The sequence below is a fragment of the Callorhinchus milii genome, unplaced genomic scaffold, assembly GCF_018977255.1.
Source record: "Callorhinchus milii isolate IMCB2004 unplaced genomic scaffold, IMCB_Cmil_1.0 Scaffold3, whole genome shotgun sequence".
NCBI lineage: Eukaryota > Metazoa > Chordata > Chondrichthyes > Chimaeriformes > Callorhinchidae > Callorhinchus > Callorhinchus milii.
In genome coordinates, this window is record NW_024704744.1 from 5795629 (window position 1) to 5813245 (window position 17617).

A 17617-nucleotide genomic window follows, 5' to 3' on the forward strand; every position below is an offset into this window, starting at 1 on the left:
TGACTGTATTTTGTGGGCGCAATTGCACCCAGCAGTGTCCCGCAAACAGGCAAGAATTGAGTGACCAATTTATTATTCATTTTTTATGAAGGAATTATTACCCACGGAAAAACGATCCACCAATTGACTAACAACTGGTTTCCTAATAACTGCTGGGTAAACAGAGGCAATGTGGAGTGAGGAAACTTGCCAGACATTTCTCCCTGCCCAGGAATCAAACCCAGGTTTCTCTTTTGCGAGGCGAGTGCTTTAACTACTGAGCTACAGCACTCCATAAAGACTGAGCTACATTAATTCCTCTATACGATGCAATTTACGTTTATATAGTCCCTTTCTCATCAGGAGGGCAACCCAAAACCCTCTGTCCAGGATGGGCACCTAAGCTAGAGGTGAAAGGCGAGGGGTGTGGAGTGGAAAAATGACCAAAACCGTGGTCAAAGAGGTACATTTTGAGATGAGCCTTGAAAGTAGCGCGAGGGAAGGAAAGCTGCCCTGCCCGCTCCCCACATCCTAGACGAGGTCCTGTCTGCCTGTTCAGGGGGATGTTAAAGATCCCATGGAGCTATTTGAAAAGAGAAGGGAGTTTCTCCCAGTATCCTGGCCAAAAATCCCCCAAATTAAATTGATCATTCGTTTCATAGCTGTTTGTGGGACTTTGTTGTGTGTAATTGTGCTGCTGCATTTTCCTACAAATACAGTCACTTAATTTCACTGCGAAGCAAAATCCTTTGAGACATCCTTCCAACGTGATAAGGTGCTATAACAAGTACAAGGATTATTATTAATAATATTATTAATATTATTATTAATACTGTTATTATTATTAATATTATTATTATTATTACCTGTCTTCTTCCCTCTTGAGACCCACAACAGACTCTGCCTCTCTCACTTTAAATTTCAACATCCCAACAGCAAACAACAACGGACCTCTGTTTTGGTACCTTCTTAGCCTTTTCTCTGTGAATCAAGAATAACATTATTACTGTAATATTACTATTAGACCCAGTAGAGGGAGCTTGCGCCAGTACAGACTTGATGGGAAAAGAGCAAAGGAATGGGGTTCTCAGGACCAAGGACCAGTAATAACGCTGACCCTGGCAGCATCACCCAATCTCAAAATAAATACAAACTCCAATGGCGTTCCCTTGCCCTATCTCTATCATGCGTGTGCTGGTGCTAACTTACTCACTGGAACTCTCCAATCTATCCTCTTTCCCCTGCTCTTTCTCTGTACCCTCTAATATTGGTCACTGGTGGGCAGGAAATCATCCCATTCAGCTGCTGTTAACCCTGCAAACCAAAGCCCTAACAGGTAGGGTTGTCCAAGTTGGTCCAATAGCACTTTAATGCACTCCATCCGGTAAAAAAAAGATGAATGTCCCCTTAAGATTGTTATGACATACTTGATTAGTGCATGAAGATGGTAGGGAAGGAGAAGTGCCAAAAAAATAAGGAATAGCCTTTGGATTGAAATAACACTCCTGTTTTAATCTCAACAAGCGTAGCGATGCCCTGAATTACAGTGACTGTAGATATTCATCGTGAAAGCGTTCGAGGCTTTGTAAATGAGGAAACCTGTTGTGGGTTAGGTTCGCAATTAAAAAAAAATTGTCTTTATTAAAATGCAAAGAGTAAGTGTTAATAAGCACGAATTATGCTTGGAAAATTGAATCAAGTGTTGACTTTGAGCGTTGGATTATTATTCCTAATTCTCATCTCGCCGTTCATAGTTTGTTTCATATATTCCACAAATAATCATCTGCTCAGAGACAGGGGTGTGTTTGGTGGTAAATATCTGTGATTGCAAAACAGCAAAAGAAGCTTGGCTTGAATGTGAATTCTGTAGTGTACATGGAGTCCTGCAGCTTCGTGGTAAGAGCATTTGTCTTGCAAGCGAGAGGACCCAGGTTTGATTCCCAGGCAGGGTGAAACCGTAGGCAAGTTTCCTAACTCCATATGCCTCTGTTTACTTAGCATTAATCCCTTGAAAAATAGGGGGTAATAATCCCTTCAAAAATAAATGATAATTTTGTCACTCAATCCACGACTGCTTGTGGGACACTGCTGTGCGCAATTGGCTGCCACCTTTTGCCCCCAAAATACATAGTCAATTCACTTTACAGTATATCCTGTGAAGCACTTTGAGACGTCTCAACGACGTGATAAGGCGCTATATCAAATGCAAGGATTATAATTATTCTTCATTGAATTCCTTCTAATTTTCTTGTTGTACACTAACATCTCAAAGCATTTTCATTTTGCCTGGCCTTTAAAACAGATGCTAATGTGCAAAAAAAATATATACACACACATTGTCTGGGATCCTGCGACAAGCGAAGATAACAATAATTGTAATGTCTTTATAATGTAACATCTGTTGACGAAACATCAAATGTCTTAATTATCATCTTCAGCAGATTTATTTCCAGGAATAATCCCCTCCGTTGCACTAAGCGAAAATCATTACTTGGAAAAACAGATTAAACGGTGCAGGTTGGTGCTGATGCAGATGTAACGTAAATCAAGGTGCAATGTATACATGCAGGATGGTGAGGATAAGTGAAAGCGAAGCTATAAATTGCTGATTTCCCGAACACTGCTGTAAACCTGCCAGACAGCTGACTTCAGCAGTGCCTCAGTCTTCAGGGTTAGGTTATTAGCTGGAGTTAGATTAGAAAATCAGCCATGATTGAATGGCGGGGCAGCTCAAAGGGCTGAATGGCCTACTCCTGCTCCTACATGTTATGTTATGTTCAGAAGACAAAGTCATTAAACGCTTAAGAACTGGGACGGGTGTCTGTGGATGACAACCACTAACAGTGGCCACCCATCCTACTGAATGGCTTTGGGTCAGTCTGGCTCAGTTGGTATCGCTCTCGCCTCTCAGCCAGAGGGTTGTGGGTTCAAGCCTCATGTCAGGACATTGATTTCAAATCACGTCATAGTCCCCACTGGCATCCCACTACCTCTCTGACCTGCTCACTCCCCAATCCACAACCCATTGTCTCCGCTCAACTGGCTCCCACCTCCTGCTTGTTCCTCTGGTAAAGATGGGGTTAAAAATGACCGAAGTTGCGGTCAAAGATGCAGCTTGAAGGAGGCGAAGGAAAGGGAGAGGTGAATACTGTTATTTCCAGAAGGTGAGGGCAGGAAAGCTGAAAGCTCAACTGTTGATAGTGGAGGGGGCTCGCGGGATCATGAAGCCAGGCCAGTGCCTGCCCAGCAAAGGGAGCGGCGGGTTGGTGGGGTTTAAGAAGGTCACAAGATAGCGTGGGGCAAGACTGGAGGGGTTCAAGAGTGAGGACAAGGATCTTGAACTCGATCCTCTGGGGAGAGGGAACCATCGGAACCGGGTGAGGATGGGGTGATAAACTCACAGAGTCTAGTGCGAGAGAGGACCCGAGCTGCAGAGTTCTGAATGATGTGTAGCTTGTGGAGGGAAGAGGTGGGAGGTCCAGAGAGCTGGGAGTTGGCATAGTCTAGCCTGGATGTGGCGAATGCAAGGATAAGGATCTCGGCGGAGGCCGGAGGAGAGGGGTAGTAGCAAAGAGGTGGGGGAAAGCTGACCCCATATGGGGTTTAATGGACAGTTGAGAGTGGAACTAGACACCAAAATTCTGCCCTGGCTCAGTGAGGTGTAGAGTACATCCATGCTGACAGCACCTAAGTTGTGGAGATGCTGATGGGAGGGAGCCAAGCAGGAGACCCTCTGTCTTGTCAGCATTCAATTGGAGTAAGTTAGCTCTCATCCAGGACTTGTTGTCGGATAGGCAATCAATCAGGACGCTGGAGTCGAGGTTGGAGGCAGAGAGGTAGAGTTGGGTAACATCCGCACGCATGTGGAAGTTAACCCTGTGCCTGCGGGTGATCAAAAAACTTGTTTAGTGATTTGATGGGTTGTGTTGAGACGTGGCGTGTGACCGATTAGTTGAAGTAAACTGTTGCTGTAGGCGACACCTGTGAACAGAGGTAACAGGATTTTAATTGAAAATAATGCTCTTGACCTTATATAAGGGTGACCAGAAAGTCGTGATACCATTACAATGTCCAAAAGCTCTGAAAGAAATTCTGAAACACTGATATATATTGTTTTAGATAATAGGGTAGATATCACGACTTTTCAGTCACCCTGTACTATTTTCTCTCAAAGCTAAACTGCAATTACCTCACTGAGTCCCACTATCTTACTTTCAGTTCCCTTGTCTTCTCTCCTGAAGGCAGTGACTCATACAGAGCTGGAGTTTGTGTCGCTGACAGGGAAAGCACTGTCCAGAAGGCCATAGATTCAGATGTGGTTGAAGACAGGCAGATACACACACATACACGCGCGCACACACACGCACACAAACACACGCACACACGCGCATGCACACACACACGCACACACAAGCACGTACACGTAGGAATCGCTAGACAAAAAAAGACCAATGACCATCTCGTTTGCCTTCTACCATCCTGATAGTTGCTGTCATAGTGGAGATGTTGATAGCAATTAATTCTGTATGGATTAGTCTACAGTAGAGTGGAAAGCTTTGGAAACCTTAGATCCATAGATGCCTGGTTCTTCCAAGCAATATTATACTCACTATATGTCATGTCTCAAATTACTCATATACTGTATCCCCAAAATATTATTTTCAAAAAGAAATCTATCTAATTTGTAGTTGATTGAATCGACAATTTCTGCTTCCACTGTCTCCCTATTGTACACCATACAATCCAGACAATATAATAATAACAATAATAATCCTTGCATTTGATATAGCACCTTATCACGTGATTGGGATGTCTCAAAGCGCTTCACAGAATATACTGTAAAATGAACTGACCGTATATTTTAATAATAACAATAATAATAATAATAATCCTTGCATTTGATATAGCGCTTTTCACGTTGGCAGGACTTCCCAAAGCGCTTCACAGAACACACTGTAAAGTGAATTGACTGTATATTTGTGGGCGAACGCGGCAGCCAATTGCGTAGAGCAATGCCCCACAAACAGTCATGGATTTTGTGGGTGAAACGCAGCAGCCAATTGCACACAGTAGTGTCCCACGAATAGCCATGGATCGAGTGACCACATTTTTTAAAAGAGATTATTACCCCCAGATATAACAAGACAAATAGAGAGATACTTAACAGACCAACCAACTTATCGACCAACTGATGTTCGTCAACGGATACCAATTCGGAACAAGCAAACCTGAGCAATACTATCATTGAGACACACACACACATACACCATTATATAATTTTATATTGTTACTTTTTGACATTGGCCTGCTACTTAGGATTAGTTTTTGCTCAAATGCCTTTGAAAATATTTTCAAAATAATAATAATAATATCAGTCTCCCCTTCGAGTTCAGACTAATATAATAATAATTGTGTTACATCCTTGCTTTTAACACAAACCTTTTTCATGTCGTCAAAACGTCTCAAAGCACTTTATGGGATCTTTACTCTACAGTGTAGTGACCATGTATTTGTAGGCTGGCATGACAGTCAAAATTTGCACACACCAAATGTCCCACAAACACAGCACATTTAGCCAAACAAAATTGCACAGTTTTGATTGCGAAAATGTTCCGATTCTCACAAATGTCCTCTTTTAGAGTTTAACGCTTGTTATTTTGTATTCAAAACTCTTGCAGTTGTGAACATCACTCAACCGTACTTCAGTGGCACAGATGAGTTTGGGTTCAGCTCCTTTCTGGCGTTCTCCAGGGTCCCCAATATCAGTCTGCACTTCGAATTCAGACTGAAATTTAAGCTGGCGGATCACAAGGCGTCCGTCACAAACAACCTCATCTTTTTCGCTGGACAGAAGGGGCAAGGTAAGAGTCACCTGACTATTCTGCAATTTAATAAATAATAATTAATAATAATAGCATTTGATATTGCCAGTCAGGCATCAGCCTGGCTCGGTTGTTATTACTCGTGTCTCTGAGTCACCTTGGGACGTCCTCCCGACGTGAAAGGCACTACACAAACGTAATTTGTTGTTGTTGAGTCAGAAGGTTGTGGGTTCAAGCCCCACAGTCAGGACTTTGAACTCATATAGTCGAGGCTGAAGCCCCAGTGCAGTAACTGTGGGAATACTGCATTGCTGAAAGCTGCTGTCTCTTTTCTGTTGAGGGCAGAGACGAGGGCAACAGAAGGTCTGAGATGCCATTAGTCTGAACCTGTGAGACCATTTAGCCTTGAAGCCTGAGATCATGGGGAATGCTGTACAGTTCTTCCGCAAATCTGCGCTATTGGGAGATAGTAGCAGACTGCAAATGGACATAGACAGACTGGTAAAATAGGCAGACACGTATTAGATGAAGTTTAATGTGGAAAAATGCAAAGTGATGTATTTTGGGAGGAAGAATGAGGAGAGGCAATATAAGCTGATGGTACAATCTTTAAGTGGGCGAAGGAACAGAGAGACCTGAGGGTTCATATAAGTAAATCTTAAAGTTTGAGGGACAGGTAGATAAAGCTGTTAAAAAGCGTTCTAGGGATTCTAGGTTTTATAAATAGGGGCATAGAATTCAAAAGTCAGGAAGTTATGATGAACTTTTATAAAACACTGATTAGACCTCAGCGAGAGACTGTGTTCAGTTCTGGGCACCACAGTTTAATAAAAATAATACTACTACTACTAATAATAATCCTTGCATTTGATATAGCGCTTTTCACATCGGGAGGACATTCCAAAGCGCTTCACAGAACACACTGTAAAGTGAATTGACTGTATATTTGTGGGCGAACGCGGCAGCCAATTACGCACAGCAGTGTCCCACAAACAGTCGTGGATTGAAAATGACCAATTTATTATTGTTTTGGTTTTGGAGGGATTATTATTAGGCTCTGTGTGGAGTAAGGAAACTTGCCCAAGGTTTCGCGCTGCCTGGAATTGAACTCAGGTCTCTCGCTTGCAAAGCGAGTGCTCTAACCACTAAGCTACAGGACTCCACTTTACGAAGAATGTCAAGACATTGGAGAGGGTACAAAGGGGATTTACCAGGATGGTACCAGGAATGTGAGACTTCAGTTATCATGAGAGGTAGAGAAGATGGGATTATTCTCCTTGGAGCAGAGAAGGTTAAGAGGAGACTTCATAGAATTTTTCAAAATTATGAGGGGATTCAATAGAGTGAACAAGGAGAAACTGTTTCCACTGGCGGGTGGGTTGGTAACCTGAGGACACCGATTTAAAATAGTTGTTAAGAGAAACAGAGGTGAGATGAGGAGAATTGTTTTCAGACAGCGCGTTATTCGGATCTGGAATGCATAGCCTGAAAGGGTGGTGGAAGCCAATTCGATAACAGCTTTTAAGAGAGTAGATAATTATTTGGGGAGGACAAGTTTGCAGAGCTATGGGGAGAGAACGGGGGAGTGGGATTGAATTGGATAGCTCTTTTCAAAAAGCCGGCAAAGACACGATGGGCCGAATGGCCTCCTTCTGTGCTGTATAATTCTATGATTCTATGAACTCACTATGTTGCAAATTGCTTGTCAAGCTCCATTCCGTACAAACTCTCTTGTTGCAAAATTAGGCAAGAACCGATTTGTCTCCATTCCCCCTCTCCCTTTCTGCTTGCTTCCTAATCACTCAACGGACATGGTTTCATTGCAAACAGCTTTTAACATTGGAGTTTTAATCTGCTGTTAACCTTCTCTAACAATCCTGAAGAATATGTGGGAGTCATACTGGCAGCTGCTACCTTCCACATCTGTGCTGCGAACCAACCATTTTGCAACACCACAATGAATTACGGTAAAACGTCGACTTAAATTAATGTAAAATGTTTGGGAGAGGCTCTGTGAAGGTTTGTGAGTGCCACCTAGTGGATGTGTCGATGACCTGCAGCACACTTCACCGAATGCATAAAGTAAATAAGTTATAGATGAGTGTGTGACTTGCTCTGCGTTATTTTTTTGGTCAACTTGGGTGCCTGACACATGCGGAAACCCATCACCATGCTTCGTAGTATCCAAACCAAACTGAGAATTCCATACATCCCACCTACACATGTGAATCCCAGGGATAGATTATTGGACTGCAATGTGGACTCTCTCCCCGGAACCTCTCTCACTCTTTCCACTCAGGAACCAGAATACCAAGTCCAATCCAGAGGCCTGGCTCGATTCCTACAATCCATTGCGAAGCACTTTACCTCAGAATCAGTTCAGTCCCAATGAGACCCCGACATACCTCCCCCTCAGGGAGGAGAGTCACTGAATTGGATCTTGAATGATCAGCGCTCCAACAGCGATTTCTCCAAAACCCTGTGAAATTTTTTTAAAAGAAGATTTATTCAAGCTACGGAAAGTATTTTCTCACGCAAAGTGCTTGTGAGGATGTCCAACACCGCGCCACAAAATAGCTGAAATCCTTGCATTTGCTTACAGCGCCTTTCATGTCAGGAGGATGTCTCAAAGCCTTTCACAGGATTTACTGTGAAGTATAGTAACCACACATTTTGTGGGCAAACATGGCTGTGTGTGGGGGACGTTGCCTTTGGGAGAAAGTTGCAATAATAATAATAATCCTTGCATTTGATATAAGAACATAAGAATTCGCTTGGCGAAAGAAGTGCATCTAGTTCGCTTTCCTTCCTGGCAGTCGCTTGACATGTCGTGTCCCAAACTATAAAGTGTATCCTGAGATAGTATTTTCTAGCAGAAATCTATCTAATTTGTTCTTGAAACCACACTTTGTATATATACAACACTTTATTATATCATTAGGAAGTCTCAAAGCACCTCATATATTGTAAAGTGGATTGACTATGTATTTTGTGGGTGAAACGCGGCAGCCAATTGCGCACAGCAACGTCCCGCAAACAGTCGTAAATTGAGTGACCAAAAATTTTTGGGGGGAGGAATTATTGCCCCTGGGAAGTGATTCACCAATCGAATAACAACCGAGAAAAGATGGGCATAGTGGCTGAAGGTTCAGTCACTGATGGTGGGCACAGAAGGAGAGAGGAAATAGTAGGAGTTGGACAGAAGGGGAATTTCACAGTTGAACAGATTGAGTATGAGCAGAGAATTCCCCGTCACAACAGGGAAACTGCTCTGTACTGTCGCTGGTGGCAGTTTTTTCTTTGTTCCTAACTGAGCAGCTCAGGCGAAGATTGGAATCACGTAGTCACTGCTGGAGGTGTGTTGCACTGCCATTAAACCCCAACAATACCCATACATCCATAACATCATCGACTTCAAAAGTTAACTCATTTTCCTCTCTCCATAGATGCTGCCTGACCTGCTCCGTGTTCCCAGTGACTATCCCCCCGAATATAATTGGTCACTCACTTCGTGGCTGTTTGTGGGTCATTGTCCTGCCTGGTTTGCCTACAAATACACAGCCACTCCATTTCACAGTGATTCCTGCGAAGCGCTTCGAGTCATCCTTCCGACCCGATAAGGTGTTATGCGAATTCAAGGATTATTATCAACAACAGTGATGATTACATCATTTCGATGGAATCACATTTTGAGATGTGATTACATCATTTCGATGGAATCACATTTTGAGATGTGATTCCATCGAAAGAGACCTTCCGATGGAATCACATCTCAAAATGCTTCAAACAGCTGTGCGCAAGTTGGCTGCCACGTTTCGCCCACAAAATACACAATCAGCCCACTTTACAGCATATCGTGTGAAGCGCTTTGAGACGTCTCGACGACGTGATAAGGCACTATATCAAATGCAAGGATTGTTATTATTATTAAGAGACTGAGGTCCACCTTTGTTGCCATCGAGCTGTAACATTGCAGAGTCTCTCACAGTGACAGCTTTGGCAGATATCCAGCCCGGGAGACCTAAGGAGCAGCAGATCACAGTCAGCGGGTTGATGATGGCTGGATATGGGGCTCCGCTGATTAACTAGTTGCTAGGCGATCATTTTGGCATCGTGGCTCAAGGACGCAGGGTACAATCTGTGAGCTTTCGCTTGCAATGTGTGGGTCAGCAGATCTGACCATCATTCTGCAAACCCTTAGCTGTCCAGCGCCTTGGGACGTCCTCCCGACGTGAAAGGCTCTGTATAAATGTAATTTGTTGTTGGTGCTATTCATTCTGAAGTTCTTAAAAGTCCCTACGAAAACCCAACCCACTTCAAACTTAAGACTCAATTTAAAAATTCTGAAAGATTTCCAGGATCTGAAATGTTAAGAAGTAAATCTAAGTCACCCATTTCAGCATTTGTTAGAGCGTTTTTCACGTCTTCTAGACGTCTCAAAACGCTTCACAGAATAGACTGTAAAGTGAATTGACTGTACATTTGTGGGCGAAACCCGGCAGCCAATTGCGTACAGCAGCGTCCCACAAACAGTCATGGATTGAGTGACCAAATTATTATTTTATTGCATTTTATTTCTTGAGGCATTATTATTAGGCGTGTGCAGTAAGGAAACTTGCCCAAGGTTTTGCCTGCCGGGATTTGAACCCAGGTCTCTCGCTTGCGAAGCGGGTGCTCCAACTACTGAGCTACAGGACTCCAGTATGGTATGAAAGGCCGAACTCACACCTGCGATCACCCAGTGTAAAAAAATTCACGTCACTGCTGTTTTTGGGGGGCGTTACTGTGCATAAGTTGGCTGGTGCGTACCTACAAAATACACAGTCGCTGCCCTTTGCAGTGAATGCTTTGTAATGTCTTCCCGACGTCAAAGGAGATAGATCAGGTAATAATAATAATCCTTGCGTTTAATATAGCACCTTTTCGCGTTGTTGAGACGTCTCAAAGCGCTTCACAGAATATACTGTATATTTTGTGGGTGAAATGCGGGGACACAGACACCCCATGTAAACAGATTGCTATTAATAGCAATGGGTCATGACCCAACTGTGCAGCGCCTTGGGACGTCCTCCTGACGTGAAAGGCGCTTTATAAATGGAATCTTGTTGTTGTTGTTGTTGTAATAGTCGTCATTCTGCACGCTCAGATGTGATGTGATATTCGGCTTGTTGTTCGAATGAACAGCATTGACAGGGTAGGTTGGAGCCAGTTACAAACGGTCTGATTTCCTCGCTGGCTCTGACGCTGCTGTATTAATGGGCTGAGCTACAATTAATGTCATGGTTGGAAATTCGAGGAGTTGATCATTGAAATTGCTTGTAAACCACAGCACAGTAATTAGGTGTAACTGCACTTGGGTTCTTCACTGGAGACGCATTCAGCTTAATTGCTTTGTTTTGCAGTTTGGTGTCGAAATTCCTCGAGACACTTTTTAAAGGGGTGGAAGTCGTGAGTTAAATTAATTATAGTTTAATACAAGTGTCCACCCTCGGGACTTTGAACTCACAGTCCAGGTTGACACTCGGGTGCAGTGCTGGGGTGTCGTTGCATTGTCGGAGGTGCCGTCCTTTGGGTGAGACATTAATCCGAGGTCGCATCTGCCTGTTCAGGTGGACGTTAAAGATCCCACAGCGCTATTGGAAAAGAGAAGGAAGTTTCTCTCTCCCAATGTTCTGGCCAACAATCCCTTGGCTGCTAAGTTTCACCCACAAAATACACAGTCAATTCACTTTACAATGTATTCTGTGAAGCGCTTTGAGACGTCCCAACAATGGGATAAGGAGCTTAATATCAAATGCAAGAATTATTATTGTTATCGTTATTGATACTTTCATGGCTGTGGGCTCTTGCTGTGTTGCCATGTTTGCCTGCAAAGCAGTCACTACACTTGGCAGCAATTTACCTGTGCATTTGAGAAGTTTCAATTTTGCAGGCACCACATCAAACTCAAATTCTATCCTTATAATTTTATGAATGCAATTCACACCCAAAGTGAGGGGTGTAATCAACGGCATTAACTAAAGTATTTGCACCTTGAAATCAAAGTGCATGTCCACACAGTCCTGTTAAATCCGTGGTTTTGTTTCAACAGTGCACTGACCGACAACTGAAACATGTGGAAGAATAATGATAATTGTTTTTAGAAGGACTTCATTGTATTCAGTACAAGTGTTTAACTGTATTTAGACTTCCAGAGGATGGGTTTGAGTGAGCGCCATCATTTTCATGGCAGATAATGATACACAATCAATTAAATTTACAGCACTTTGTGACATCTAAACGACATGATAAGGTGCTACATCAAATGAAAGAATTATTATTATTATGATCCGTCACCGTGTTCGGTGCAACATCGTCCATAACATGGATAGAGTGATGAGGAGAAATGCTTCTTTGACAGCTTGTTTCAGCTCATCTGTAGTCTCATATCACTGTTTTGTTATAGGGAGTAACATGACTTTGTGGACACCCTGTAGAGTGAAGCGAAGCCGAGACCCTATAGGCCTAAGCTTGATATTGCTCTAATTACTGTTCTCTGTCCCCAGGGCTGAATGGTGATGACTTCCTGGTGCTGGGCTTGGAAAATGGAAGTGTTGTCTACAGGTTTGATTTGGGTTCTGGCCGTGCTGTGATCATCAGTGACCCACTGGATCAAGCTCGTCACTTGCATGTTGTCCATTTAGGAAGGTCCTTCAGGAAGGGATGGCTGAAGGTAAGTATTGGTGGGGAGAGCATAAGAATTGCTGGATGAAAGAAGACCAAGGTCCATCCAGTTCACTTTCCACCATCCTGGCAGTCGCACGCACAGGTCATGTCCCAAACTACATACTGTATCCCGAGATATTATTTCCTAATACAAATCTATCTTAATTTGTTCTTAAAAGAATCGGCACATCGGAAGAGGAGGGGAGCAAGAGGGAGCTCAGATTCATATGTCCCATCTCTTCCGACATTAGAGAACAGAGACTGATTATACTGCGCTAGTCTATTTCCACTGTTAGGAGAGTCAGTGACCAGAGGACATAGATGTAAGGTAGTGACAAGAAGAGTCAAAGGAGATATAGCAGAAACGTTTTCAGACTCAACTCAGAGAGTCATCGTAATGTGGAATGCGTTGCCAATTCAGATGGTAAAGGCAGAGTCCATTGTGGGTTTCAAGAAGGAGGTAGACAGGGATATCAGAGGCAGAAGCTTGAAGAGGTATGATGATAAGGTGCGTGGAATTCCATTTGGAAAGCATGCTCTAGGACCTGGTGGAGACTCAATAGGCCTCCTTCTGCACTGTAAATTTGTGAAGCACAGCGCTGTGAAGCACGTTGAGAGTCTCAACATTGTGATATGGCGCTAGTAAGAAGTTTAGAGGTCTGGTTTGTGGGTTGGATTAACAACCCATATTTAAAATGCAGGTGAGGTTGATGAGAGCCAAAGTTCAAAGACCCCAGAGCATGAGTTGGGGTAACTGCTGGAGTCCAACCAACTAAAAGCACATAGCTTTCCATTGATAGCATGTCTGGCAAGCGTCCTGCTGCTTGTCCAGCTAGAAATCCCCTGCACATTAGGCTTGCACGGTTAACAGGAGCTGAGCGGAGTAGGGTAGAATTCCAGGAGTCAGCACACAGGGAATTTATGGTTCCCACAAGGATCCTAAAATCCAGGATTTCCAGGAGAACCTTGAAAATAGGAAATGTCTAAAAACCTCTGCTGTTGGGAAGGGGACAAAACACAGCAAAGCAAACTGGGAATGTTTGCTTTGTGGGATTTGCGTATCCCACTCGAGCCAACCCCTGGTGTGACTCGAGTTAGGAAGGAGCTTTGAGGTTAAAATTCTTCTGTTTTTTCTTCCGTCCGCTTATTCATTGCCGAGGAAACTGCGTGTAAAAAACAAGAGTCACACATCAGGGCCCAGAAATGATTCATGCCTTGTCTTAAGCCATTGACCGTCGCTGTGGGATTTGTAACCCGCTCGATGGGTTTCCTGTAAGCGGAACAAATTGTGAGGACAGGAAGTTTTAAAGGTCTTGAGAGGGGAAAAATGTTGTTGCACATTAAAACTGCACATTAAAACAGTAGGAGTCCAGCCGCATAGTGGCTAGAGCGCTCGCATCGCAAGCGAGAGGACCTGGGTTTGATTCCCAGGTGGGCTGAAACCTTAGGCACGTTCCCTTACTCCACACACTTCTGTTTACCTAGCAGTAAGCAAGAACCCAGTTGTTAGTCGATTGATGGATCGCTTTTTCAGAGGTAATAATCCGTTCAAAATAAAAGTTTAAAAAATAATAATTTGGTCACTCAATCCATGACTGTTTGTGGGATACTGCGGTACGCAATTGGCTGCCGCGTTTCACCCACAATATATGCAGTCAATTCACTTTACAGTATATTCTATGAAGCGCTTTGAGACGTCTCAATGACGTGACAAGACATTGTATCTAATGCAAGGATTCTTATTATTACCATTGCTTTAAGGTGGACGACCAGAAGAATAAAAGTGCTACATCCTCTGGGCGTTTAGTGGGCCTGAATGTTTTCAGCCAGTTTTACGTGGGAGGCTACAGCGAGTATGAACCCCGTTTCCTACCAAACGGCAGCCACTTCACACACGGTTTCCAAGGTAATCTCTCTCGTACAGCAACATCTCAAGAGAGTTTCTTTCAGGCAGATTTTTCAGGAGAGGAAACAAATCCTCACACCCGAACATTAAAAAACAAAGTTCTGATTTTGATCTTCCGCCCGTGTTATTTTTTGGTTATATGTACGTAGCTATTTATATAAAAAGAACATTAAGATATTGATGGGGGGGGCGAAATTTTCACTGAACAGCCAATCACAGTTTTTACTCCAGGGTATTCACCTGGGAATCGCAGCTGACAAGTCACTGACAACGTTTCCTAATGTCAGTGACCTGGGAAATTCTCTTTGCTGATGCAGAACTCGGTTCTGTAGCAGATCCGAGTCTTGGGATCACATTCGCGGCTTACTAGCGGCTACAAATCCCGTTCAACGTCAGCCATTGACAAAGTCGGTCAGGCGCTCATGGGATTTCGATAATGTGTCAGCCTGGCTTTGTGACAGCGGTCTCGCCTCTGAGTCAGAAGGTTGTGGGTTCAAGCCCCACATCAGGACTTGGATTCACATAGTCTGAACTGACGTTCTAATGCAGCGCGAGGAGTGTGTTGCCTTATCAGAGGTGCCGTCCTTCAGATGAGACGTTTAACCAAGGTCCTGTCTGCCTGTGGAGGTGGACATTAAAGATCCCATGGCTCTGTTCAAAAAGAGAAAGGAGTTTCTGCACGTATCCTGGCCAACAATCCCCCAAATAATACAAATGGTTACTCACTCCATGGCTGTTTGTGGAGCACTGCTGTGCGAAATGGGCTGCCATGTGTCTCCTGCAAAATATACAGTCAATCCGCTTTACAGTGTATCCGTAAAGCCCTTTGAAACATCTCGACGACTTGATAAGGCACTATATGAAACGCAAGGATTATTACTTTTCTTATTATTACTGCTGAATGGAATTGTTACACCATACTTAGCTGGACTTGTTGTTCCATCTTATCTAGTGCTGCTCTTGCAACAGCTGTTATTTTCTATCTCTTTATAAGACATGATGGAGTCTGAAGCAATTGGTGGTTTGGGAGCTGTATTAAGAGATTGTTATGTCCCACCCCGGAGGTGCGGCTTGTGATCCAGAAATGAAACTTCTTGAGTGAACTTAAAGGGAAGTGGACAAATACCGGAAGAAAAAAAATGTGGTCTTTTTTTGTCAGCCGATTGTCTGACGCATGTGGAAACCCGTCACCGTGTTTTCGGTCTCCCTGCTTAACCTCCCTGACCTCCAGCCACCCCGATCTCGACCCTCAGCTCGGGTCCGAAACTCTGTCTGTCCAGCGCCTTGGGTCGTCCACCCGACGTGAAAGGCACTTTACAAAAGTAATGTTGTTGTTGTTGTTCTTAAGAGTATCCAAACCAAATTGAGAATTCCATGTATCCCACCAACAGATGGAAATCCCAGAGATACAACAACAGCAACAACAACTTGTCTCAAAGCACTTAACAGTGGCGGAGCCTGACTCCGAGCCCGGGGGGAGGGCGGAAGTGACCGTAACCACGATCGAAAAGGAAAGTTTTCAGGCCGGATTTAAAAGAGGGGAGAGGGGGGCAAGGCGGAGGGATTGACGGGAGAGCGTTCCAGAGTTTTGGGGCGTAGTGGATGAAAATGCGATAGATTGTTGGAACGACAAATTCTAGGAGGAAAAAAATAAATATTAAAGAGTACGGGAACAGAACGAGATGAAGAATCAATAAAATGATAATAATCCTTGCGTGTGATACAGTGTCTTTCGTGTCAGAAGGACGTGACAAAGTACTTCACAGCATATCGTGCATTTTGTGGACAAACTCAGCAGCCAATTTGCACACAGCAGTGGCCCACAAACAGCCATGAAGTGAGTAACCAATTTTATCAGAGATATTGTGAGTCAGGACATTGGGACAAACTTCCTTCTCTTATAATTAGCGCCAGGGGAATGTCCTTTAATGTCCACCTGAAGAAAGTTCATCCAAAGATGGCACCTCCGACAATGCCGCTCACCGCCAGTGTTGCATTGGAATATCAGGTTGGACTGTGAACCAACCTTTGAATCCACAACCTTCTGACCCAGAGATGAGAGTGCTACTAGCTGAGCTGACCAGATGGTCGCAGTGGGGGAGCGAGCATCCGCGCAGACACGGTGGGCTGAATGGCCTCCTTCTGTGCCGCAAACTTCGGACCCTTTGTGGTTTTCAACTCCCTGGTCAGCAGAAACTCTGCATCCCGAGCCGGGCCATTAGATGGAGCAGCAGAGCATCGCCTGAAAGTGAGGAGAACGTGAGATGGAATTGTGAATGAATGAGCATTTCACAGTGAGTGCATCCCCTAATTGGTCACTCAAGCCCCGACCATTTGGGGGACACTGCTGTGCGCCATCAGCTGCCGGTTAGTTTCACCCACAAAATATACAGTCAATTCACTTTCAGGTGAGGCGCTTTCAGACGTCTCAATGACGTGATAAGGAGCTATGTCAAGTGCAAGGACTATGTACGTGTTAAATAAGCCGTCAGCCGTGTCACTGATTTTTGTTTCATGTTGTTATAACGCAGGCTGTCTGTATGAGCTGCAGGTGCGAGCTGGCAAGAGCGAAGGGTTTCGAGGGCTCGGAATTCCGGAGGGTCATCCCAACGCAGGCCGAAGTGTAGGCCAGTGTGGGGCTACTCCTTGCCTGCTCCTCACGTGCAGGAATGGGGGAGTTTGTGCGGACAAAGGATCCACTATCTAGTAAGTGTCGAGCGGCGGCTGTTTTCATCCTGTGTGTATAGTAGTAAAGAAGGTGGTTAGAGCGCTCGCCCACAAGAGAGAGGACCTGGGTTCAATTCCCAATCGGGGCAAAATGTTGGGCAAGTTTCCTTACTCCACACGCCTCTGTTTACCTAGCAGTGAGCAGGAACCCGGTAGTTAGTCGATTAACCAATCACTTTTCTGGGGATAACAATTTTCTTTTAAAATTATATAAAAGAATCTCAATCCACCGGTTGTTTGTGGAACACTGCTGTGTGCAATTGGCTGCCGCATTTCGCCCACAAATTTTCAGTCAATTCACTTCACAGCATATTCTGTGAAGTGAAACGCTTTGAGACGTCCAGAAGATGTGATAAGGCGCTATATCAAATGCTAGGATTATTATTAGTATAATTATTATAAGTAATTACCCAGCAGGTTTATACTTCACCCACTTTCTCTTTGCGGTTGCGTTTCCCAAGTACTAAAGCTCTTTAAC

General features: G+C 44.0%; 1 protein-coding gene across 1 annotated transcript in view; it reads left to right on the forward strand.

The window, feature by feature from the left end:
• Positions 1-17119, forward strand: part of eys (eyes shut homolog) — a 528873-nt gene extending 511754 nt beyond the window's left edge. Inside the window, exons 46-49 of the mRNA XM_042332751.1 lie at positions 5658-5840; positions 12347-12513; positions 14268-14412; positions 16944-17119. Of these exons, the coding sequence (XP_042188685.1) occupies positions 5658-5840; positions 12347-12513; positions 14268-14412; positions 16944-17119 (671 nt within the window). The remainder of the gene's footprint in view (positions 1-5657; positions 5841-12346; positions 12514-14267; positions 14413-16943) is intronic.
• The last annotated feature ends 498 nt before the right edge of the window (positions 17120-17617 follow it).